General features: G+C 40.1%; 1 protein-coding gene across 1 annotated transcript in view; it reads left to right on the plus strand.

Annotated features, from left to right (window-relative positions):
- IQGAP1 (IQ motif containing GTPase activating protein 1) overlaps positions 1-27415 on the plus strand; it is a 1927315-nt gene that overhangs the window by 1614684 nt on the left and 285216 nt on the right. Inside the window, exon 29 of the mRNA XM_044076373.1 lies at positions 24078-24180. Within this exon, the coding sequence (XP_043932308.1) occupies positions 24078-24180 (103 nt within the window). The remainder of the gene's footprint in view (positions 1-24077; positions 24181-27415) is intronic.

The following is a 27415-nucleotide window of genomic DNA, read 5'->3' on the forward strand; positions in this document are numbered from 1 at the left end:
TATCGGATCCATAACCCACAGGTTGCAGACAAATGAATACACCTACTCAGATGGAACGTTATGGTGAGTACATAACTTCTAATTTCTGACTTAGAAGGGGGATACTGTTGATTTTGAGGTGTATAAGCTGGACTTCATGGCTCAGATGTCTTCCGCCCTTTGAATCAAACACCAAGGGCAACCCTGTCCTTTGCTTCATCACTAGAGGGTCTTTCATTTAGAGGCCACCTTCATACGATGAAAGAAGAATTTCAGTGCATGCCAAGGAGTACTCTTTGGCCCAGCTAAGATATTGAACATTCACAGGCCTGCCAGAGTTAAAATCAATTGCTTTTCCTCTGTCATAGAAGTCCAGGAGGATGATTTCATCACTGGAACCAGACTCCCTTCACCCTACTGGTTCTTTAGGGTCCAAGATTCCCACATATTCTTTTACCAGGACTCCCTTTGGCTGATCCAGCACTGTTGCCCCTGAAATTTGACAATGGACTATCCATAACTCAAGGAACCCCATTCCCGGTGACAGGGAAAGTAGAGTTCTTGATGTTTTTTTGTAGAAAGCATGTATGTTTGATACTCAACTCTTCAAGTCCATGAACTGACAGACACATGCTTAAGTTCCAGGAATCTGCCCTAGGCAAGCTGTGGGCTAAGGCTGAGAGAATCTGTGACAAAAGTCAAGACTTAGGAGATACTTGACTTATGCAACCACTCTTCTCAGTTGACCAAGCACTTCAAATAAGTTTGATTATAATGCCCTGGATATACAATGCAGGTGCATGTGCTTGCTATACAAGGTCAGTAAGTCAAAGGCATGTCTGGCTGAGGACACTGCAGATTACTATAGCATAGGTCAAGCAGCTGAGTCGTCTTCTCAACTGCTTGAAGTCTCATCTGACTCGTGTAATGAAAGCAAAGTTCCTATGGTCCTTGCTTGGACACTAAACAGCAGAAAGTATTCCTACCAGATGACAATGTCCTCTTTCTCTCCCATTTCATGCAGACTGTGTTAGAGAGGGGTTCTCTCACAGCAAGGGAATTCTTCAGGATTCTGGGTTTCATAACACTGCATTCTGAGGGTGCCTCTATCTAGTCTTCATTTGAAGAAATTGCAACAGTTTGACTCTGAGATGGTATTGCAAGATGGCTGCACACTGATGAATGGTTTGCTTAGGTCTGTCCCAGTCTGAAACTGAGAAAAAAATAGTAAAAACCATCAATTTGGGTTAAGTGCATTTTACTGCCTATTGGTTACATTGCCTGGATGCTAGCAAAGAAGGCGTTTTACAGAAAGAGAAATTTGAAATTAAGGAAAGACTGGCTGGGAAGAATTTTGCAGCTGTTCAGCAAAAAGCATTTAAAGTTTCAGCTTTGGTACAGAAGATAGTAATATAGAAGAAAAAAGTCAGAGGTACTTAAAATAAGTGAAACACTGATGAAATATATAAAGTTAAATGACATGAGGCTGGAAAAAATATACGTTTTAACTAGCTTTCAGATAACCTGATATAACTACAAAACAGAGGTTGAAATGGGGAAAAGTCTGGATGAGCATGAGGCTTCTCAAGAACAGCTGTTTCAGAAAATAGTAAAGTTAGAAGCCAGATCTTGAGAACCTGAGCTTGTTTACCAAAGAAATTGAAAGGAACAGATTAACATTAATTTTATGAAGACACATATAAAACAACTGGACTGATGTTCCACAGTAGGAGTTGTTAATTGAGAGGACATATTATGTGTATGCCCCAAGTCTGATCATGAGAAAGCAGACACGACCTAAATTAGTAAAGGTGCAATCATAACAGCAGAAAGAGTTGCTCCTGATAAAACTGTAGCAGAAAGGACAAGTGTTAAAAATTGAGGATAGCAGTCTTTGTTGAGAGTGATTGACTGTAAACCATGCAGAAGGGAAGCAAGTTCATCCCAGAAATCATGGAATGTTGTGAGGCACAAGTGAAATTTAAGCTGCTGTTATCCACCTTTCCTCAGAATATTTTTCCTGGAAGATCAAACACACTTTTGATGCAGAACAGGCTGAGAAGGAATTAAAAATGTAGCCAGCAGAGAGTCAGCCAGCAAGCAGAAGGGGTCTGGGTTTATTCACATAGGGGCGACATTTCCAGATAAGCTTTTTCATCATTCCAAAGGAAGCTGTCTGAGTAACAGGAAAACAAAAAAGTACAGAAGCTGATTAGAAGGATCAGAAGTACTTTGATATAGAAACTGGTGTTGGGAGATGGAGAGAGTCAGAAAAAGATAGCAACATTGTGAAATTTGTGAACTAAGTGGGAGACTATAAAGCATCAGTCCCATTAGATAGACATGTGAAATGTGGCTTTGAAAGATGACTGAGGAAGACTGGAATTTTGTTGAATTTTCTAAGCTGGTGTGTAAACTGTAAAGCATGTATCCCCACTTTGCCATTAATGTGTAGAAGGACAATGAAGGGACTTAAGAAACTAAAACAGTTTTTGTTATTGGTATTTGTATAAAGATTTCATGATGTAAATGTCATGTATTGTAAGCAGTTTTGTATAGTGCACGTCAAGGGCATTTCATATGTGATGTGGAGTGGTCTTATCAGCAGTTGCTGTATGTGTTAAAGCTATTAAAGCAAGAGTACTTTTTGTTGTAAAGTATCTAGGGTGTACACTGTAACAAGATAAGAAAGGCCAGACAGAAGCAAGTAAAATTTAATCTAACGTGATTGTGGCCTGCTGGGGTGAGGGTTGTAAAACTGTAGTCATCACTTTGTATATAGAATTAAGATAATTTCCCCTGTTTTTTATGGTGTGGAAATCTAGATCAGTGTCCTTGGTTTAAGTTACAGACAGGCTTGGAAAATAAGATGAGACAAAAGGCACGGAAAATTGTAATTTATCTTAAGTATACAAACTAGCTATCCTTTCTGTTAACAAATGCTTTCAGTGGTAGCCAAGAAGTCAGTCTGCAGGTGCAAGCAATTCTGTGGTACGAACAGCGTGCTTTGAGTAAAAATTACAAATATTTGTTTATGCATCTGCAATGCCAGTACCTTTTTTTTTCTGTCCATCACCAACTGCTTTTACATGGAGATAAAAAGCATTGCAGATGCAGGCAATTAATCATGAAGAGTGAACACTGTCTACTGAGTAAAATTGTACAAGCTACAGTGCACTTAACGTTTAAAGGTACATTGGCAAGCAGTTGAAGTAAAACAAGGTACAGCTGCTCTCCAAAGGTCTCGATTCCAGAAAAGAAACCAAACAATAACGAAAGCAGTTCAGTGAAAAATAATTGAAATTTGAAAGTATGGGAAGTGACTACATTATGCAAGTAGCTGTCTCTCCAGCAGCCTTAATACTTCAGTGCATTTAATACAGAAGTGCACAGTTTATTTAAAGGTAGCCAGTACACCCTTTCTTCGAGATAAAAGTTAGTGTTTGTTGAAATTATCCAAGCTGCTTTTACATCTCATAGAAGAAAAGAGTAGATAGCAGTCAGTATAAATGGGACCACAGGCTGTAACATGCAGCTAAAGTAACCTTACATTTTAAAACCGAACAGCCAAAAACCAGGAAAATAGATGAAAGGGCAGTGAGCAGACTTCCCAAGTCACAGAATCCTGTTATATAATGAGCACAAGCAGTTCAGTTGGCATAAAAACAGTTTTATTCAAAGAAAAGGAATGTAACCTTAAGTTTTAGATGAGATAATGCTTGCAATTGCAGCTGTTGATTTGGGGCAACTGCTGCTAACTGGAGGAGTAAATGTCATGTTTTTGAAAATGTACATAGTTTTGTGTATGTGTTCCAAGTTAAAAAGAGTTGAGGAGGTTCCAATAATCCACTTTGAGTGTTTTCATTTAGGAATGAAGTCTTGAAAATGTGACACATTCAAATGGAAAATGAGAAGAAGCAACTCCATTAGAGAACAGCTTACCAAACATTTAAGTATGTATGTAAACTAAAAGTTGGAAATACACATTCAAAAGAACTGTCAGGTATTGTAGGTGGGAGTAACAGCTTCCTATCCTAATGGCTACTGTGTCCATGTTATGAAATGTAAATGGCCTTACAGGTATGGACAAAAAGCAGAGAGTACTAAATTATGTTAAGTATGGTATGCAAATAGTAATGTTGCAGGATATACATTTGGATAGAAATAAATGTGTGAAATTGGATATTTAGCAAAATATCAGGGGCAAGGTAAAAAGGGGGGAGTAATACTGATTGCTAAAGGGGCTCAAGTAGTGATAGAGGAGGGGAAAACAGTAACAGTAGATTTGTGGTAGTAAGAAATTATTGGCAGGGGATGATTATGGTGGCTTTCCACCTTAAAATTGTTGCTATGGAGCTTAAGAAAACTTTGGGAGAATTAATAGATTTTCAGCAAGGAGTATTATTTATTGATAGGGACTGGAACCTGATTTGTAATAGTGCAAATATACCAGGGGGACCTACAGGGAAAATATAACAAAATAGGGTACATTTCTGGAGAAATGTGTTTGAACGTGTGGTATGGAAGAAGTGAATTCATTACTAAAAACACAAGTCAGAATTTACATCCGCAAGGTACAATAACTGGGCTCGACTGGATAGAAATTACATTTCACAGGTGCATCTATATTTAATTGAAGGTTTTTGCACACCCAGTAATTATTTCAGATCATGCACCAACATGAACTAAGATAAATAAGCAAGGTAATGAAGTCAAAATGAGACAATGGAGATTCCATTATCTGTTATAAAGGGAGGAATGTAAGAAATGGGTATTGAAAATGATTTGAGAGTTATTAGGAAAGATGGAAAGTTCTTCAGAATGGATAGCGAGTGAATGCAATAACATGAAAATAAGGGTTAAAACATGGTAGAAATAGGGAAGGATGAGATATGCAATAGAAGTAAGTGGAATTATTTAGAGTGGGTTGATTAAGATTAAAGGATTAACGTATTGCAGAATAAGAGGCATTAGAATGATAAAAGGAGCAATTACAAAATGCCAAAGGAAAAGTAAGAGTCTTTGGATAACATGCATGAGTTTAGAAAAGTTGCTTTTAAGCAACTATTTTGTGATAACCCTAGAGCACAAAAACTTTGGGTGCAACAACTTGTACAACGGAAAGAAGGGGTTGCTGCCAGACTTTAAAGAAGAATATAACAAGAAAAATAACCAGAGTTCCTATAGGGATATTAGAGATATACAAATGTTCATACAATTTTTGAAATAAGTCAGTGGTATGTAGAAGACAACAGCTGTGGTGGTGCAGTGGTTAGCATTGTCACCTCACAACAAGAAGTTCTCCTGTTCGATTCTCGGTTGGAGCGCCTTCTGTGTGGAGTTTGCATGTCCTCCCTGCAGTCGAGTGATGTTAAAGACATGCAGGTAGGTGCGAGCATGAATGGGCATGCCTTCTTTGAAGGTTGGGCATCAGGCTGGTAACTTGGCACTGTAAAAATCCACTGTCAATCATGAGCGGACTGGAGTTCCGCTGTGGCGACTCCTAACCGGGAAAAGCCGAAAGTCTTTTAATGTGGAAACTTAAGAGAAGCCATGAATTGAATTATTTATGGAAGATGTAATTATGCCAAGCTTAGAGGCACATATGAGGGTCAGTAATGCTCAATATTTAGTAACTAGGATAGGAAGAAATTAAATAAAAGTTATGTATAATCAAATCTGCAGGGAATTCTCCAGGAGCAGATGGTATTCCTAAGGAAGTTTGGAAGTTGGGAGGGAAGAAACTGAAGATTTGTAAACTTTTGTTTAGCAATATTTTAAAAGGAAGAGGGAGTGCTATCATCTTGGAAGAAAACTGGTGGGTGTGTTACCCAAAGAGGTTAAAGATGCTAGAGACCCAGCTTCATATAGCCCTTTTTTAGTTTTAAACCATGATTATAAAGTATTTGTCAGTGCTACCGTAATGAATGGCAAAGATGCAAACATTTCACAACATGAATCGAACAGTGATGTACCAAAGGAAAGCAGAGCATAAGCAAATGCTACTATTGTTGGTAGGTTTTGATGCAAAGAAAGCTTTCAGTATAGTCAGCTGAGATTTTATAAGTAGGGCAATAGTATCGTTTGCATTCCTTGGTAGAGTAATATGGTTTATTAGGGGGATGTATGAAGAGTCAGGAGGTTCCTGTCTGAAAAGCTGTTTGAATAGAGGAATATCCTCTTTTATGTTTCTTATTTGCTTTATATTTTGAACTATTGGTAAGGAAAATAAGAAACTCATAAATTTTGTATGATTATCAAGAAAAGTTGGCTTTAAATCCAGAAAAGCACATATTGTGTTGTGGAACATTTTGCATCATTTACATATTGGCAGGGGATCACACAATTTCACACGTTTATTTCTATCCAAATGTGTATCCTGCAACATTACTATTTGCATACCAGAATATAAAATAAATGAAGATAAAAAAATACCTATAGCATGTGCCCACACATTAATTGGTCAGCAGTCCTCAAATTTATGGGGCATGGTAAGATGAAGTATTTAGCTGTATGGATTAAAAAGGATTCAGTTATGGCAGCTAAGGATATGTGTAAAGAAACTGAAAAGATGATACAAAAACTGAGAAACTGGAAGCTCTTGATTATGGATACGAGTAGTAAGATACAAGCAGTGAAAATGTTTTTGTCTCTTTGTTTTACATACAGGTCAGGCATATTTAGGTGTATGGATTTTAAAAAATCTATTACGGCAGCTAATGCTATGTGGGACAAGACTAAACATGACATAATACAGCATTTCAGAATCTGTTAAATCTTGATTATGGCTATAGATGGTAATATACAAATAGTGAAAATGTTTTTCTTCACTTTAGTTTATATATATATATATATATATATATATATATATATATATATATATATATATATATATGTGGCAGACGTATTTTTATTAACCAGATGAGAAGTTGTTGGACCTTAATATAGCTGAAAGAATTTATTTGGGTGGGGAAGAGAGCAAGATTAAGTAAGATAAACTGATTCTTCCCATTGAACAAGGTAGTTTAGGATTACCTAATTTTGAGGGTTGACTTAGAGCTGTGCAGTTAAATCTCATACACACAACACAACCAGAAGGTTGTAAATCAGGGATGAAAAGGGGTGATGAAACCGGGGAGTTCAAGACATAAGGAGAGAGTAGTATTTTCAGATGCCGGTTCTTAAGAAGAGTAAAAACCATACAGAATATTATATTCATAAAGTAGCAGAAAGTATTCTAAGAACTAACCCAACACTGCAGTGGAGAAATGAGGTTTTACCACTAGAGATAACTGCACGTAGGGGTACAGAAGATAGGCCAGAGGAGAGTGGAATTTACTGGATAAAACTATCAAATGAAGCAACATATTGACAGCAGATAACTAGAGAAGTAAAGGTAATAGAGTGGGCTGAGATGTTGTGTTTTGCTTTTTGATTCTCCTTTGCTATTGTAGATGTAGTTAAACTGCATAACCAACTTTTTATTTCCTTAAATTGTAACCAAGTGTGACTAGGTCAATGTTTTTCTTAAATTGTAACTAAATACGACTAGGTGAATTCTCTGTCCCTCAGGCTCCTAGTTATCCTTCCTCTGTGCTCCAGTTTATTCTTACCTACCTGATAATTATATTCTTTCCCTTGTTTCTCTTTTTATTCCAGTTTAAGTCCCTGGAAAAGCTTTCCTCCCTCCTCACAGCTATATACAGTGCTGCTGCTGTTTGCCCTTAACAGTGTGGAGCCATCCTTCTTTGAATGTAGCAGCCGCAACAGTAAAACTTCAGCCTAAAACTCTGTATGTTTTAACATGTTTGAATGTTTTATTTTCTGCCTCCTTTAACCTATTTTACAGCCGTTAGCTGTACTGCTTTAATCCTTAACTCTGCTCTTGGTGAGCACGCCACCAGGAATTCCTGCATATATTTACGCTGAACCCTCCATTGTCAGTTTCCATTTCTCTCTCATTATTTTACTAGTCAAAAGCCCTAAGCTGTGCATTACTTCAGTTCACACCTTGGCCGACTAGCCTTAATTGTTACCAGTGTGATGTGATAAGCTTACTACAGTATGCAACAGTGATCCCTATTTTTCAAACCCTGAGCGGTTTTTCGCTCGAAACTACCCACTTACCTTTTGGCTATTGGAAAACTTTACTGTTCTTTTTCTTCTGCTGGCTGTCCTCATAGAGATTCTGCCCACTCCGCTCAACCTCAGTCTGCTCCCGTACCCTACGTCCAATTCCCACCCACCCCCCTTTACCCTAAATATATACTCTCTGCATCTTGTACCCTCCCACTAATTATCCAATCAACCTCTACCTACTAACCTCTCCCACATACTCCTCCCTCCTCTCAGACCTTAAACCACACCCCACTCTTTAACCTCACGTTCTCCCTCCTCTTACAACACTCCCTTGTCCTCCCACCTGCAGTACCAACAACCACTCACCCAAACCTTCCCTAACCATGATCCTAAATGTGATCCTACTACGTATGCTCACCTCCCTTTAATCTTATCCTGCCAGCCTTCACTATTTAAAACCAACACCAACCTTATCCTACTTCAGTAACAGCCAGTTTACCTCTACATCATTTACCATCTCTCCCTCACTACACAACATCTCATTTACTCACCTGTTTCAATACAAAATATTCCAGTTACCCCCCCCCCCCCTTGTTGGACTTGAACTTAAACATCTTACCTACAAGTTCTTTGCTTCAAACCCAACCCATCAGCTACTATCCTCTTGCTAGCAGGTGACATCCACCCTAACCCAGGGCCATCTATGTCGTACCCAGTCTGCTCAAACAATTCACCTCCCCAACCCTACTTAACCACAGCTCACACCCAGACTGCATCCCCATCTTTAGTATGCCTACCACTCATTCCCCCAAGAACTTATCCATTCTAGCCATCAACGTACAAAGCCTATTGAATAAGGTTGCTGATCTTCATGCATGGATCTCAGATTATTCCCCTCACTTACTAGCACTATCAGAAACCTGGCTTAAACCCCATATTCCTAACTCACATATTCTACCCCCTGGCTACAACATCTACCGACTAGATAGAACCATAAAAAAGGGTGGAGGTGTGGCAGTCCTATACTCTATCTGACCCTATCTCCCTAACCTGTTACTATACGGACTTCCCCCTTGCAGAAATTTTAATGCTAAATTGCCACCTAAACAATAACAAAAAACATGCTGTTGCCTCAGTTTATATCCCACTTGGTAAGAACATCCCTCTAATTGAAAACATACTTTCTTGGGTGTCTCAAAATGTAGCCTATGAAAGTATCTTTCTAGGAAATGTAAACACTGATTGGAATGCCCTCAATACCACCTCTCCTGCCCAAAGCATCAATTTGTTTGGCTTTACTCAGCTAACTACTACCCGTACAAGACTTAACAAAAACTCCCATAATGGCACAACACTTGACTGGATCCTGTTTAGCAACCCCCATCTCTACCCTAACCCTAGAACATTTCCAAAACCTTGGATGATCACTTACCCATCAGTATGCAAATATATACTCCCCAGCTAAATAATTCACATCTATACAAATTCTGCCATAAACTCACTGACTTCAACCCCACCGTACTTAATGATAGACTGTCTTCTATTAACTGGTCTAACGTACAATCACTTCCTCTCAGTGATGCTGTACTCAAATTCAGTCGCATCTTTCTTGGCATACTCGGCTCACTAGCACCCCCTCGCAAAATAAAAATAAAATCAAACGATGTCCCCCTCCCCGGCTCAGTAGAGAGACTTGTACACTAATGCACAAAAGAGACTCCGCCTGGAAAACATGGCAAAAAAAATCCCCCACTCACCACCAGTTATTTAAAGAACTAAGACACTTCACCAAAAAAAACAAATATATAATAAGAAAGCATTCTAACTCAAGGCACAAAGCACTCATCAATCCAACCCCCACAATTTCTGGAGAAATATCTCAATCCTTCACCCTGGTAAACCTCAAACTCCCAGCCTTTACCCTTACCTCTCAGACCAAGGCACTGCCTCTCTCCTTAACCATTTTTATCGATACCATTAGCAACATGACGAATGCCAACCACAACCCTCCAAAAAAACACTACCTCAAACCACAAGTAAAACCTGTTTCTCTCTCAACCCCATCTCCACCTCCTATATAAAGTCTCTCCTTCTAAAACTTAAACCTTGCTCTCCCTGTGCAACAACCCCGCCCCCCCCCCCCAATTTCTCAGACTAGCAGCTAATACTATTGCCTATCCGGTCTCAGTACTTATTAATAGATCTAGTAAAAAAGCTACTGTACCCACAATCTGAAGTCTTTCTGTGTTATCCCCCTTCACAAAGGTGGCAACTCCAATGACCCCTCAAATTATAGTCCAATTGCTATACTTTCCCCACTCTCCAAAAATCTCTAAAAATCATATATAACCAGGTACTGAAATTCCTCATCCACAATAACCTCCTTATTCCTACCCAAAATGGGTTTAGACCAAACCACGGTACCTTTACAGCCCTACTATCTTGTACTCGCACTATTGCAGAAACTAGAGATGATAAACTGGTCTCATGCCTCTTTTTTGACACGGTATTGCACTCCAAACTACTAAACAAACTGCTCAACTTAGTCAGTCAAATGGCAGTCTTCTTGTTCTACCTTTTCACCCATACACACTGGCATACCTCAGGGCTATCTCCTGGGACCCCTTCTTTTTAACATCTTTACCAATGACCTATATTCTTCCACTCCTTACTCTACCCTCATTCAGTATGCAGATGACTCTAGTCTGATGACATCCTCTAACTCAATCTCACAACTTCAGACACATGCACAACAATCTTTCCTTTCAATTGAAAGCTAGCTAAATTAAATTCAGCTTATTTGAACCCTAAAAAAAAATTTCTCTTTCTCCCCAAGGCCAGTGATCACCTTAAGCTCTCTTCCATCTCTTCCCTAAATAATGTCATCATTAATGTTGAAACTCACACAAAATTGCTAGGAATGACAATAGACAACCAGCTAAAATTTGACTTGCATATCCAGCAGTCAATTAAGAAAATGAATCAAAAACTTGGCCTTCTATACCGCAGTAAAAAGTTGAACAAACTTGCAGTAAAATCACAAAATTTGTAGCTAATTTACCTAATCCCACCCATCATTGCTTTGCTGTCAATAAGCTACACTGGCTTGAACTTCCTCATCATCTCAAATTATCTCAACTCCATATAACCCACTTCCTTCTCAGTAAACCCACTGCTTGTCCCTCTCTCTCCAGTCTAGTCACTTACTGGACCCCTCCTTTCCTGTCCCTTATGCACTACTGTGACGAACACCTTCAAACTTATAGGTCCAAAATGAATATTGGCAATATCTTGTATCAATCTTCCGTAACAAAATTCTGGAACAACCTCCATGCCAGTTAACATAGCATTGCACTAACAGCTTAAAAAAAAAGAACTAAAAAACTTTCTCCAGAAAACTTGGATATGCTGCTGCCAGGACCCTACCTAATCATGATTATATTACCTGTCTCACTTTTGAGCTGTAAGTTTTATTGCTCTCCCCTCTCTCTCTCCTTCTTTTTCATACTTAAACAAAACTGTGCAATCTTTCTATGTATGTATACTGTAAAATTGTCTGATGTTCTTCATCTCACATTGCTGCAGTCCTTGCACTTGGGTAGTCCGCTGTCCTCGGTCGGCCCGAATATCAAAGTATTAGGCTGACGTCGGTCAAGGCGCTTAAGACTGACATCAGGACGTCAGGGTACAAATGCGCATGACCGACGTCATATCCTCAGTCTTTTTTGCCGCATGGTCCGATGCAGAAGCAGCGTTGCAAGTGCCGTTCGGCGTTCTGGAATTTTTCGAATTCGGAGTTTCAGACTGAGTCAAAGTTGGCTAAGTACCCCGTTGGGGAATATTTTAGTTTTTTCTTGCCTCAGTGGTTTACCGGATGTCAGAAAAAGTGAATAACTGTATTTCTTGTGGGAAACAGATACCGCATAGAGATTATCATACTTTGTGTATTCCTTGTTTGAGGCCTGAGCACGACGTTGTTGGGTGTCGCTTTTGTGCTAGGTTCAATAAGCGCACTATTAAGCGAAGGTTAGATTGTGCCAGGTTGGTCTTCGGGAAGCGGTGCAATTATAATATGCCGTCGGATGCTCCGACGCCCGCTTCTTCGAAGAAGCGCAAAGACAAAGCAGCTAAACCCAGGCTAGAAGAGTCGTCCGTACCGGACGCCGGTTCTTTAGAGGCGTCAGTGGAACCGGTGGTTCCGCTGGAGGCTTCTCTGGAGTCCCAGGGGGAGACTTTGATATTGCAGGATGTGGCCTCTCAAGAGGCAGGTCAGGCTGAAGGGGCTTCTCAGGTTACTGTACTCCCCTCCCTTCCTAGGGTGGTTAGGCCCTCTCCTTCTGTTTCCAAGGCTTCTCCCAGAGGCAGGCCAGGTTTAGCTTCTGTTGGTGTCACTCCTAGTTCATCAGGATCTGTGCCCAAGAAGCACATGCTTAAAATGGCGGAAGATTTAATTACTTTGATTAGAGGTTCTTTGCCCCCTCCTGATAAGAGGCCTAGGGTGGAACCAGAGTTGGGGAGTTTTGAGCAGGCTTCGGATGTTTCAGAGTCTTCGGCTGAAGACTTGCAGGAGTATTCTCCATATTCTGATTCTGATGTGGATGATTCTACTCCTTCTGCTTCTCCTCCAGAGGATTTTTCTTTTTCAGAGACTCTTCATTCCATGAGGGAACATTTTAAGTGGGAAGGTCAGGACTTCTCTGATTCCAGGAAAAGGCTTAGGGAATTTTGCTTTTACCCCAGCATAGGCCTTTGGCTATACCACCTGTTCTGGATGTTGTGGAAGATGTGTTTGCAGAGGCTTCACTTAATCCTGATTCTTTGCCTCCTGCTCCTGTTAAACCGGACAGGTATTACAGGGTGCCTGAAGCTCATAAATATCTTTATAAGAGTCCTAGGGCAGACCCAGAAACTGTTAGTCAGGGACCTAAGGGCGTCAAGGCCTCTGTTGTAAAAAATCCGGTTCCTCCAGATAAAGAGGCCAGAGCTTTGGATAGATGGGGAAAGAAAGTCTATACTTCTTCCACCTTAGCTATGAGGGCTTTGAATTGCCAGTTTCACATGTTGAAATATCAAAACTATCTTCTTTCTCAATTGAAGTCTAAGGTAGATGCTCTGGCGGAAGGCATTGAGTGTAAAGAATTACAAGATTTGGTACATGTTTCTGAACAGGTGGGTAAGCATTCTTTGCAATGTGGTTTTGATGCTGTACAGGCCTCATCTAGGGTGGCTGCCACTGGGTCAGTTCTTCGCAGGCACGCCTGGCTGAGGGATCAGAATTTATCTGACCATGTTAAGTCAAGGATTTTAGATGCTCCTTTACAGTCTGATGTGTTGTTTGGTTCACCTGTGGAGGCAGTCTTAAAGAAAATGGAAGACAAGGCTAAGTCTATGCAGGCTGTTAAAGATTTTTTGCAAGTTCAGCCTCCGAAGTTTAGTAGGAATTGGCCTGCTAAGGGGTGGACGTACCCTTCTTATGATTCACAGTCTAGGGGAAGATCTAGACGTGGTAGGGGCAGAGCTCAGGGCTCTTTCAGACCTAGAACAGGGAGTTCACCTGCACAGTCTTCGGGTGAGGGCAGGGGCCAGTCCTTTCGTAAACAGGCCCAATGACCTACCTTTGGGAGGAAGGTTGGCACTCTTCAAAGAAAATTGGAGTTTAATTACCCAGGACAGATGGGTATTGGATATCATACACCAAGGTTACAAGTTTTATTTCCATACCTTGCCTCCTTTCAAAGGCATGCCAGACGTTCCTCCTCAGCAAAGAATAGAGGCTCACAAACAAATTTCTCTGCTGCTTCAAATAGGGCCATACAGCCGGTCCCTCTGCCAGAAGTGGGCCTAGGATTTTATTCTCGCCTGTTCCTAGTACCAAAGAAGGGGAACACGTGGAGACCAATTTTGGATTTATCTATCCTCAACACTTATCTGGACATTCCCAAGTTCAAAATGTTGACGTTGCAACAGCTTTTACCTCTGCTGGGCAAAGATCACTGGATGGTGACTCTGGATCTCAAGGAGGCTTACCTTCATGTTCCTATCAGGCTAAGTTGCAGGAAGTATCTGCGTTTTCGAGCTGGGACTTCTCATTATCAGTTCTCTGCATTGCCCTTTGGCTTATCTACTGCGCCCAGAGTGTTCACGAAGGTTCTGGCTCCAGTGATAGCTTTCTTCAGGCTAAAAGGAATACAGATCTATCCTTATTTGGACGATTGCCTGATTCTGGCCCAAGGAAAGGACGAACTTCTTCATCATTTGCAATATGTGATAGCAGTGCTAAGATGCCTGGGGTGTTCTGTGAACGAAATAAAGTCCAGTCTAGTACCCTCTCAGGACATGTGCTTTCTGGGTGTGAGACTGAATACAGCATCCCAGATGGCCTTTTTGACCCCGGACAAACAAAAGAATCTTTCCCTTTACTTCCATCAATTGTCTCATCAGTCCAGGCTGACTGCAAGGACAGTCCTTCAAGCCTTGGGGTTCATGGCATCTTGTATTCTGGTTCTTCCCAATGCCAAACTGCATATGAGGAAGCTACAATGGTATCTCAAAAATGTATGGACACAGCACTGCCAAGATATGGACACTGTCATTCAGATAATACCTTGCATTCAAAAGGAATTTTTGTGGTGGGCTCAGGAATGTCACCTAAACAAGGGACTCTCTGTGACCCGGCCAGAGGCGAGTCAGATTCTAACGACAGATGCCTCAGACAAAGCTTGGGGAGCTCATCTAAATGGAAAGTGGATACAAGACACGTGGCCTGCCAGACTACAACATCTACATATCAACTTGAAGGAGAAGTTAGCAGTCCAATTTGCTTTAATAGCTTTCAAGGATTTACTTCTTCCAGGGCAGGTGTTGGTTCTAACAGACAACACAACTGTCATGTGGTACATCAACAAGCAAGGGGGAACACATTCTTATCCTCTATGCAGACAAGCAATGATTTTGTGGGAGACTGCTCTCAGTTTACAGCTAAATCTTCAGGCAAGGTTTCTGCCGGAGCACAGAACTCCTTAGCAGATGTGTTGAGCAGGCAATTATGGATCCCCACGAGTGGAAATTGGATCCTCATGTATTTCAGAAATTGACAGTGTCATGGGGAACTCCAGACATAGATCTGTTCGCTTCTCCACTAAACTACCAGCTGCCAAAGTTTTGCACAAAAGGTTTCATCCCACAGCTTGGAAAGTGGATGCTCTTTCTTTCAATTGGAGCAATCTTCATGTGTATGCCTTTCCACCTCTGCCTCTCCTCCCAAAGGTACTTCTAAAGGTCAGACAGGACAAGCCAAAGATGATTTTAATAGCTCCAGATTGGCCTCGACAGCACTGGTACCCATTACTGAGAAGTCTGGTGCGGGAGCCTCCATGGCCTTTGCCTTGATTCCACACCTGCTGTCTCAGGAGAACAGTCATTTACTCAATGTCAAACTTCACTCTCTTCACCTAACAGCCTGGCATATTCTGTTTTAAACCCTGGAGGGTCTCAGCTTCCACAGCAAGTTTTGAATGTTATTTTGGAGGCCAGAAGGCCTAGTACAAGGAAAGTGTACGCAGATAAATGGAAGAGATTTTTGTTTTGGAGTGCAGCAAAGGAATTTGATGTTTCTAAGCCTAATTTAAGTGTGGCTCTTCAATATCTTGCTGAGTTACTGGACAACGGTTTGTCCTTCTCTTCTATTAAGGTTCATGCTGCAGCAATTTCTGCTCACTATGACTGTGACCCACCATTGTTTTCTCATCCTTTGTTTAAGCAATTCCTTAGAGGGGCAAAGAATATAAGACCCCCACATAGAGCTCCTACTCCTGCTTGGGATCTCAATTTTGTGTTGGAGAAACTCACTCTACAACCTTTTGAGCCTGCAGCTACTGCCGAGTTGAAATATTTATCATGGAAGACTGCTTTTTTGTTGGCCATTACCTCTGCGAGAAGGGTTTCTGAATTGCAGGCCCTTATGGTAGTTGAGCCTTTCTTAATTTTCCATAAGGATAGGGTATCTTTACGTACTAATCCTTCCTTTATGCCTAAAGTGGTTTCTAGTGTGGCTTTAAACCAAGCTATTCATTTGCCTACTTTTTATGCAAACCCCCAAAATAAAGGGGAAAAGATTTTGCACACCTTGGATATACACAGGCAGTTGCGATATTATTTGAGCAGAACTAAAGGGTTCAGGCAGTCTCAGCAGTTATTTGTTTCTTTTGCTTTGGGTTCTCAGGGCAAGCCTGTGTCAAAACAAACTATTTCTAAGTGGATTGGGTTTTGTATTGCTTTCTGTTATTCCCATCATGGTAAGGAGATTCCAGCTGGGATTAGGCCTCATTCCACTAGGGCTACTGCCACTTCTACAGCTTTTTAAGGGGTGGCAACTAAAGATATTTTGGAGGCAGCTACTTGGAGTTCAGTACATACTTTCTCTAAGCATTACCACCTTCCACTTTACTCTAAATCTAGGGCTGGTTTTGCCACTGCAATTTTACAGGGCATTTTGGCAGCTCCTACTGCTTTATAGTTTTGCCATCCTCCCTTACCTCTGCTTTGGGATTCTACCCAAGTGTAAGGACTGCAGCAATGTGAGATGAAGAACATAGTACAGTTTTGTACCTACCATAAATGTAGATGTTCAAAGATCCACATTGCTGCAGTCCAATTTACCCTCCCTCCTTCCCCTCTGTAGTTAGAGGTGGTTGTGTGGTTTGGGTTGTAAATATTGTGGATATTGTATATATTGTACATATGTTTAGTGCAAGGGTGGTTGGTTGCTTTTTTGCTGTCTTTTGGTTTTGACCTTTCTGTTTAGGGTCTTCTGACATCTGGGGCAAGAAAAGACTGAGGATATGACGTCGGTCATGCGCATTTGTACCCTGACGTCCTGATGTCAGTCTTAAGCGCCTTGACCGACGTCAGCCTAATACTTTGATATTCGGGCCGACCGAGGACAGCGGACTACCCAAGTGTAAGGACTGCAGCAATGTGGATCTTCGAACATCTACATTTATGGTAGGTACAAAACTGTACTTTACTTTTTGTGAAACGTATTACTGTAAAATTGTCATTATTTTTCTTGGAGTTTTCCTCCTTGAGTCTTCTCTGAAAATTAGTCAGTGCTCAGTTGGACCAACCCAGTTAACAAATGTGAAATAAATGAATAATAAGACTAAATATAAATCTCGATAGCAAGACTGCCTTATTTATCGGGATTGATGACAGAGTTTAGGCAAAGAGAAGGGGATAAGGGAGTGTTAAATGAAAGACCAGCTCTGGTAGAGTTTTTACATGAGGCTAGAACAGACGTTGCTGCTGTTTAATGGGATAATTAGTGGGGCATACACAGTATTGCATGATAACTGTAACAACCGAGTCAGAAGAGGTTAAAAAAGATTAGGAGGAGAGAATGGAAATGTTTAAACAATGGATCAGTGACAGGAGATCTGTATGGCTCTCAAGTATGCAGCAAAGTCCAGAAGGCTTAGAATTTTTGTTGGGAAGTGTTTGCTTTGATATTTTTATACAGTAGCATACTTCAGACTAGTTTCCCACAGGTATATAGTAAATGATGGAGGGGTGTTAGGAAAGACAGAGTTAACTGGGAACATGTTATGGGAAGAATGTAAGGCGTTAGCAGATTTTACTTTTACTTTTTTCAGAGTGGTTGGGAGAGAAGATGGCTATAACTAAAGAAAGTATTCTTTTCATACCGGATTTGAGGATCTGAAGTGCCCAGACTTGGTAAGGCCTTACTAAGTGTAATGGTGTTGTATAAGTAGCAATTACTAAAAAATGGAAATCCAGTTCTGAATGAACTATAATTGAAGTGCTGGAATATTGTAAAGGAGATAAAAGAATTGAAGTTGGGAAGATTGGATCTTTAGAAAAGGGAAGGAGCAAACTGACTGCATAGAATTAAACGGAATCTGTGGGAATATGCAGAACAGTGTTAGAGGAAGAGTGAGGTTTAGGGAAAGGCAGGAACTGAGTGATGTACATAATGCTTGAAGGAAAGACAGTTGTTGTTAAAGAAAACATACTGTGTAATGTGTGTAAATGTAAAAAATATGAATGTTTTTTCTTTTCTATTAATGTATGTATGCTTATGTCTTAAGCGATATTTTAATAAAGGTGTTCAAAAAGAAAAAAAATAAAATTGTTGCTGCTATTAGACCAAGACCCTGGTTACCATTATGTTTGGGGAAGACGGGTACTGACTTTTTGTGCAGCTATTTAGATGTTGGTATGGAGGTGAATAAGGTAGCCCTCTCATTTCTGTACATTAGCCATGGGATTGTTGGGAATTTTGCACAGGTCTTCTCCAGGCTACCATAGGTTTACCGTGGTGAAGTCCCTAAAGCCAGTCTCATTTGGTGGTGGAATAGTGGTACTAGGCCTGACAGTGAAGATGACTGACTTGTAGTCATATTTAACTGGGGATGTGGAGATGCAGGGTAGGGTGCAGGTGATGGCAAATTTGGTAAGATTCAGGACAAAGATATTAGACACCCCCCCCCCCCCCAATTGGGTAGTTTTACAGTTTGCTCCATTACATTATCAAAGTCTAGAAAATGCTGAGCATATCCACTTTCAGAGGTATAAGTGTGCTAGTTAAAGCTTGGGTAATTGAAGTCTCTTAGCAAAAAGTTATTTGGTTTTATATTTAACTCATCAATGATACACAAAGGTAATTCCTATGATCTTTGGGGGACATTGATGGGGATCTGTGGCTAACAATGAAGTGATAGTTGGATTTGTTAATGATGATTTGGATCTCCAGTTGTTCCGAGTTTGGAACTGAGATATTTGACAAATACAGGTACTCCTGAGTTACCCAAGGGTCTGATGGTATGATGGTGGCTAAACACTGGTATAGAGAGAATGCTGTCACTACATTGAAACCTTGTCTCATTAACTGCACAAATATGAATGTGTTGGAGTTGCAGGAAATCCACAAGTTCAGGCATCTTTCTATTTAAGCTGCTAACATTGAGAAGTTCCTCCATGATGTTGCCCAAGTGTGAGTTTGCTATGTAGGCATGTCTGATGGGGGGGGGGATTTTGCATAGAAAAGGTAATATGGGGCAACAAACACTTAGAGTACAGAAGCCGTAGTATGGGAGATGTTAGAAATCTGTGGTGAAACATTAAGTGTTCTCTACCATCTTGTTTCTGTTTGGCACATACTGGATCTCCTTACTACATAGCTAAGTGTTAAAACCACTTGTCTTGTCTTAGTGTTTTAGGCATAATTCTTAAGGAAGACAAGATGCTACTGAAGACCCGTGCCTTTCCTGTCTTAAACACATGCATAGTATGTTCCATCATGACAGTCGCCCTGTTCTTGTCCATGTTGGTGAAAGTGGAGTCTGTATGCGTAACTAACTTAAACACTTCCTTATGTGGAAGCATACTTAATGGGTCTTATGGACTTGTCTGTTTTTGTGGTGACTCTTGGATGAACTGTGTGGATTTGTAGTTAGTGAGTGGAGAAGGAGTAGGTGTTGCTTTGTGTGCTGGAGGCTGGTATCAGTTGACACATGTTCTTGGAGGCTTTAGCAATTTTCTCTAAAGCCTCTGAATAAGTTATGGGCCTAGTGGTGTGTTGTGATTTATGTGGGATTGTAGTAGTATTGACAAAGTGAAGAGTGTTGCACCTTTTTCTTTCTTTGTTCTGAAGGTGATTGAAAGGTTAATACATCTTGGACTTCAGAGAAAACATCTTGTCTGTCTAGTTGCTAATGGTAACACAGCAGGATGCTGTACCCGGTTGCAACACTGTTGTGGGTGATCTGTCTGGGGTTGCTGATCATGATGAGCATTTTTACATGTGTGTGTGTGTGTGTAGAGTTTACTAAGGAGTTATTTCAGTTTGCTGTAAATGGGCCTCTTTCATTACAGTTGTTCTTTGGTCTTCGTCCCATACCCCTACAGTGTTCACCACCATGCGAGCCAGTGTGTGAATATCTTGTAGAAGAAGAAACTTGTGTTAGTCTTCTTTAATGACTGATTTCTGCTGGCCAGTTTAAAATGCTCAGTAGTGATGTCCCAAGAGTGGATGCTTCCATGACTGCTGTTTGTAGGAGCTGAGTGGTAGAAGTTTTGTCCGATCCCATTTAAAAGGATTCCTTTCATTAGCAAGGAAATGAACATATGCCTTACTGTAGAGAGGCTCAGAAGATCAAGACTTTGGTAGTTTGGTTTGGATTCAGATGTGTATTCAACCTTATACCTTCTTGTATCTTGACTTGAAGACTAAGGATGCAGGCATTGTAGCAGACTGTTAGGTGTTGAAGATGGTAGAGCCACTATGCCCTTATGGATCTTCTCTTTTTAACATCAGAATTCTGTCACTGCTGTCTGGGGTGCTAATAGTTCTGCAGGTCGAGCTCCCTTCTCTACTGATGCTCCATTAAAGGACTTGACGTCAGATGAGGTGGGGTGAAGAGTTCACCTAAACACCTTCAGAATTCAGGAGATGTGGTCTCCCTGGAGAAGGCTTGACATCAGACGTTTGGAGCTGTGTTAATTTCTTTTGGTCCTTAAGGCTGTGAAAGGAATGTTCTACTCTAGTCCAGCAACCAAGCCACTGTAGGGTTACCTAAATTAGCAAAGGGGATACATGGTAGTATCCACTGTGCAGAACAGTGGTTCAAGTCTGAAAGTGGACCATAGAGGGATCACCCTGTCAGCAGTTCACATTCCACGTGAAGTGAATATGCTGGTGTACTCCTTATGCTGCATCTTTCATCCCATCCCATAGCTGAGGATTTGGAGCTGTGAATCTGTTTGCCGTTTGAGAGTATGCGTTTATTCTCATCTTTTGTTTGCTGCATCAAGATGAGAGGGAAGATGGAAGTGGATGCATCTTCCATTTTGTAGCGGGGAAGATGTACAGCTTTACATCACTGGCACAGTTGTGTGTAGTTGTAGAATTTAGAGAGAGTTATTTGCAGACTGAGGAGCATATGCCTTCAGTCTTTCAGGGCTCTGGTGGTGCAGGATGTTGTACTAGCAAAGGGAAATTTTCCACTGTAGAGTGACACCTATGTCCACCTCAGAGCTTGGGTCTTGCTGTAGATTCTGATCCCAGCAGATTTCTTTAAGTTTCCAGAAGAGTTGTAAGTGCTAGGTGACTTTCTGCCTTGTGAAAGAGGTTCTCTAGTCAGAAATGTGTGTTATTCCCGTTTGTTCATTTGCAGGTGCTTCTGACCTGTTTTGTATGATTTGAGCCTCAGTTATTCATAGTTAATGTGCATTTGTCAACAATTTTTGTCCATCATGACTTTATCTGGTCAAGCAGTACATTTGGGGAGAGACTGCATCTCTTTCCACCTGTGAAGAACCTTTCTGTGTTGGTTTTGAACTTCATGACAGGCTTGTTTACCTTTGTTTCCACTAATCAAATATGCTGGTTTGGTGGCTTTAAAGTCGGCCATTGTAAAATATTTTTACTGGTAGCTGTTTTAACTGCAAAATGACTCTTGAGCTTCAGGTCCTTAATTAAGAAACCTTTATCTGGTCTTTCACAAAGATTTGGTGCACAACCCTATATGCTCACCACCATCTCAAGTTTTACTGTAAGGAATATGGAGTGACTGTTTTTGCTTTGGGAAATGAAGAATTTTAATTGCCTTTTATTACCTTTTGCCATCAGACAACCCACCTCCTGCTATGAAGTGCTGTGGTAAAAGACTAATCCTCTAGAAGCATAGCTTCTTTTAGTACTTGAATCAAAATGTATCCATTACAGACATACTAGTTGTGGAAACTTGGTCACATGGTAATTGTTCACACCTTTATCGAGCATTATTGCCGCGATTGTTCTAAGAATTGTGCCTCCTTTGGCACAGTGATATTTACTAGTTCATCCTTCTGAGTCTTTCTCCCTTTGACTGCCCTCCAGCTCCTTCCACCATACTGGAGTGTAACTGCTTTAGGATTCAACCCAATCACTAGTCCACTAAGAAAGGTCTCCGATGATAGATTTTAACAGATGAATTTCTTATAGTTGCTTTACTAGAGGACTTTCCTACCTCACTATAGCTTCTCCATAAAGTAGATGCCATTAATGTTTTATGAAGTTACATAAGTATGTTCTGCGTTATCTATTGTTTTCTTGACTTACAAGAATTATGTTCTGCTGATGGATGGGGGATGAACTAACAAGTTCAGTATAGGGCACATCCTCCTGGTGTGGTATGTGTCACCACTGTGCACACCCATATAGGGTTTGCTTGCACCCAAACATAAGTGATTCCAAGAGGAAAAAAATTAGAGGAGAGTGTAAACTCAGTTGTAGACCCAAAAAACAAAGTGCCATCATCAAACATCTATTGCAGTAAGGAAGTGTGTCATATTCTGAATGCAGGCACTGATGACAATTAATTTTACTGCTTGTAAGTTCTATCCAGAAGAGGTTTTAGTCAGAAACCAACACATCTGTAAAGAGCATCCAAACTGTATTCCTCAAGGTGTCCGTAGGCTGTCTTTCATTCAGAGTGAGACTTAAGGTTGTGCTCTGTTCAGTTCATGAGGGAACAAAAGGCTTTCTTCCCATTCTAGACCACATTGGCTATAGTGAACATAAGTACATTAAAATTCAGGATGGTGACACTAAGGAGTCAGTCTTCATGCTACTACAGGTTCTTGGATTCTGGCACTGTGCATGATGGATACTTTTTACTACATTATTCTGAGGTCTGCATGAGATTCCTTTGTTTTAGTATGGGTAGATGCAATTTTACAAAATAGACCATGTTGCCATTTTGATATACATTTAATCCAGGATATTTACCAAGTTGTTGGCCATGATGGCTGAAGCTTTGTAGGAGAGGGAGTGACGTGTGTTTCCCTATCAAAATGACTCCCTGGACACTTCCATAGTTACATCCCTGGAGGGTGACCGTGAACCCAGAGAAGTCATTCTGACCCCTTGCAGCAAGATTCTTTTGCATTGATGTGGAGTTGTACACTCCATTGTTGGCATTCCTGCCCATGTAGAAGGTCCAGAAGGTGATGAACTTGGTAACCAGCCTGATGACATAGGAGGAGGATCCAAGCTTTAACCATTTTGTGCCTTGTGGACTTTATGGCTTCCACAAACTTGACTGTTCTTTTTGCTCACCTGAAGCTGGACAAGGTATTGCTGTGTACTGTGAGATGACTGTGGCTGAATTAACTTCTGTGCTTCTCAAGTTGGTTACTAGTTTCCTTCTCTGACTTTCTTCATCACATCTGCTGTTTAGTTCTGTAGTAGGAAAAAAGGGAGTGTCCCAGTCTTTCCAGAAATGAGGTAGTGTTTGATGCACTGGTCAGTTTCCAGAAAGTGGTTTCCCTTAGGAACTGCAGTGGAAAGACCTTCACCATGGCATCTGGCTATTTGTCACTTAACAAGTAGCTGTCTTAAGCATTATTGCAGCTAGTTGCAAGTTTTGCATGACAGTTTATTAGTTTGGCACATCTGAGAATAGGGAAAGCTACAACACTTGTAAAACTTCACTGCTAGAGTTACTTTGTATTTACATTTGTAGTTTGGATTATAAAACTACTTACTACTTTCATGCGTATATATTCTGTTTTTAGTATATGCTTTAGGGGCATGTTAAAACTGATATGTAAAGAATGAGAATATTTGCACCCCCTTAAGAATCTTTAAAATATTTTAGAGAAGACTTTTCTGCTTGTGTGTAATGACTACTGAATTTGAGTTCTTTAATATCTTTCAGTTAATTTTGTGTTCGTTCTGAGCTGCTAAAGACTAATATGATAGAACTTCTCTAAGCCTTCTGTTTGTCTACCAAGTGTATATTGTTGTAAATCCCAACTTACTGAAAACAATGGAGTGCAGTAGATGTGTTTTTGTAATGGGAACTGTAGGTATTTTTATGTGATGTCAGTTTTCTCCTATAAGGGACTTTTGGAATGTAATAATCGTAGTGTCTACATTTTTACAAGAAAACACTGTTTTGAATCGGGTGTAGAAGTATCAACAGTGGTTAAATTCTTCTCTTTTTAATTGCATTTAGCTGCTCTTAGATCATCAAGATGCTATTGCTCCAGAACACAATGACCCTATCCATGAACTTCTGGAGGATCTCGGAGAAGTTCCAAGCATAGAGTCCCTGTTGGGTAGGTACATTACATAAATCATCTAGAAGTTTGATCATCTAGATGTTTGCTTTGTGCTTTATAAGGGTACTTAATGGGTAATTGCATGGATGGAGCTCACACAGATGTTACATGATCTCGTAAGGGTATTTTGTTTAGCTTTTTTTAAGTTACTACATTAGATTTTTTTGTAAATTTAGACATTTTAGGTTATGATTTTAGTTTGTATGTGAATGTATAATGTGTATTTATACATAAGTGTGTGCTTGAATATATACCTATATATATATATATATATATATATATGTGTGTGTGTGTATGTGTATATATTTATGTATATATAAATACAGCTATACATATTACATATAATGGAGACAAGTTAGGTAATTGAAAGTATAGTTTGGTCATTAACAAAGTACTTATGTGTTTTCCTCAACCGTTTATTCATCAGTTTTGTTCACTAAGGAATTCTGTGTTGTCACTTTAATTGACCAGGTGGTTCAGGGTCTCTAAATTGTCTGTAGGTGTATGTATGTATGTATGTATGCATGCATGCATGTTTGATATATAGAAGAAAGACCTGGCAACCTAGCTCTCTCTCTCCATTGCCATGTAAACTTGTGAATGGCAGTGACTGTCCATGGATTCACTCTGAGTTAGCTGCTACTCATAAGAGAGAGACAGCTGAAACTGCAAGATCACATAACAATAGGGATTAGGAAATTTCTTTTCCCAATATCCTATGCAGTGTGATCTCAGAGTTACCGAATGTATAATTGAAGGGATGTGAGAGTGTGAGGGTCTTGCCCCCATCAAAAACAACTTTTTTATTGGGAGCAGTTTGTAGAGAGCATTCTGTTAGTGCAGGGTCAAAAATGTTCTGAATAGTTGCTGCTTTTGCACAGGCAGTGCTGCTGTGTTTGTTAGTGTGCTGTATTATGAATGTCTTTCCTTTAGTGTTCTTGGTGAGTATGCATGCAATGATCAGGGTAGAGCTAAATGGTTATCAATAGTGAGGTTAACTGACCACAAACTGTGTGTGTAAAATGCGTGTTTGTGTGTATGAATATGCATATAATATGAACAACACATACTTATATGCATGCGTTGTTTAAATGTTAACCATATGGCATAAGAACCAGAGTAAGGTAACCCATACCTCATTTGTAATTGTCATGCTCAAATCTGATCTTCCCCAGACTGCTCGGTAACATTTATCTAGTCAGAGAATTTTATATATTTTGGATATAGATTAGTACTTTATACAACTCTGTGTTGACTCTGTCCACCCAAAAAATCTGGAAGGGCCAATCCTTCCTGACAGTGGATCCATTTTTTGTCTGCAAGTAAAGTTGTAGTAATTTATCTGTCTATGATTTATCTGTAAAATAAGTGGAACTTGTATTTTAAAACTTAAAACAGACCATGACATTAATATACCTGCAAGTCAATGATCCCAGTACTGTAGGTTAGTGAGAAGTCTTAATTTGTTCTTAATGTCTAAGCTATGGAGCCCCATAGGCTTCTTAGTTTTACTGGTCATGGGCTTTTAAGCCATTTCTTTATTATAGTAATGTCAGATGCACAGTTAGTCTTGACTAGGAATCCAAGAATAGTCCGAAAGCCTTGGAGGCAAGCAGAATTTTATTTAAAAAAAAAAGATCACCTAACTGCTCAAAATAAGTTCCATATAACCTTAACTTGGGGAAGAGGAGTCCAAGTAATAGTTTAAGATGGGCAGCTGTAGTGTACAGTTTAAAGTCAGGTACATAAAAATTACCCAAGTCCACTGGAAGAGAAAGCCGATCCCAAGAAAACTGTCTTTTGACACAACCAAGAGAATGAAGTAGCCATCTTTGTAGTTATGTGAAGTGAGCCACCAGGTGGAGTTAATGGAAGACATTAAGAAACATATAGAAGAGATTAAACATACCACTTAATGGTGAAGAGCCTTTGCTAAAAATTGAGATTAAGGGTTCTTCAGAATTATGGATAGCTTTTAACTTTACAAAAATTAGGTTAAACATATTCACTAATAGTTTCTGTAATGTAGTTGTGAAAGTAATTCCTAAATATGATAAAAGGTGTGGGCCACTTAAAAATGGGAAATGTGTGTGTGATAAGCCTACTAGCGGGTTTTTAATTAAATTTGATGGTCTCTATTTTTGAAGGATTGATTTTATATCCCGAGCTTCACCAGAGAATTCAAACGCATGAAACACCTTACCCAAATCTTTTTTTTTTTTCCCCAAGTATAATGGCAAGTCCTCCATACATAACAAGAATTAAATGATTAAAGAGCATGTATCCTGAGTGTAGCCAAGTCATGAAATTGACTGATAAAGGTTGCAAATAAAAAACGATTTTTCTCCCTGTGAGAGCCTTGGACCTATTATAACATTATTAGTAGGGATCAGCATATAAGGCCTTACTTAGGAAAATTGTGCTTGGAAGGGAGCACATTTTATCAAGAACTGCATAGAAGAAAAGTCCATCTGACTCTGTCTAATGTTTTTTTCGAAATCTAGATTAGCCAAAAGGGAGTAGTCTGTCATGACCAGATTCATGTTCCAGGATTGGTGAGGTTTTATTCAAGTTGTCAAATATGGGTAAGTCCTGGGACAAATTCAGTCTGTCCAACTTACAAGTTGGGGAATCCATGGTATAAAATGTCGTCCGCTGGCACTATCTTTAGTTCTTTCTTGTTGTTGAAGTCTGCAGCTTCATATCTTGGTGCAACAGTGGTTCCTTAGACCAGAAGATTTTGGGAAGTAACTTATTTGGGAGCTCTTCTATTTTTATTATTTAGTGAGCTTTACATGTTAGGGGAAAAAAGTACCATTAACTTGTGAAAAACAAATACTGTACAGTTTCAACTCTTGTTTTGCCTGGGTCCAAAGCCTGCTGTGCCCAATTGTTCTCATTATGTTTACTCTAATTCACAGACATTAAAGTGCAAGGCTGAATCTTGCTGGTAGCTTTGACTTGCTATGGCCTCCACCAGTCCCTCTGAAGAGCTGTCATGAAAAAGGAAAGAGAAGCCTCCCAAGAATAAGTGCATTAGAGGGGCTAGTTACACAGCATCAGTTTCCAGCAGCCCTCTAACACTCAAGATTGTTGAAGCACATTGAGGTATTTTCACATTCCTCTCATACTACAACCCACAGTGCTAAGGCCTCTGGCGAGAAGTCGGAAGACAAGTACACTTAAGCACCAGTGTCCATTTGGGCTGAACAGCTGTAGGCATCAGTTAATT

Source organism: Protopterus annectens, chromosome 7.part0, assembly GCF_019279795.1.
Source record: "Protopterus annectens isolate FY-2018-M chromosome 7.part0, PAN1.0, whole genome shotgun sequence".
Taxonomy (NCBI): Eukaryota; Metazoa; Chordata; order Ceratodontiformes; family Protopteridae; genus Protopterus; species Protopterus annectens.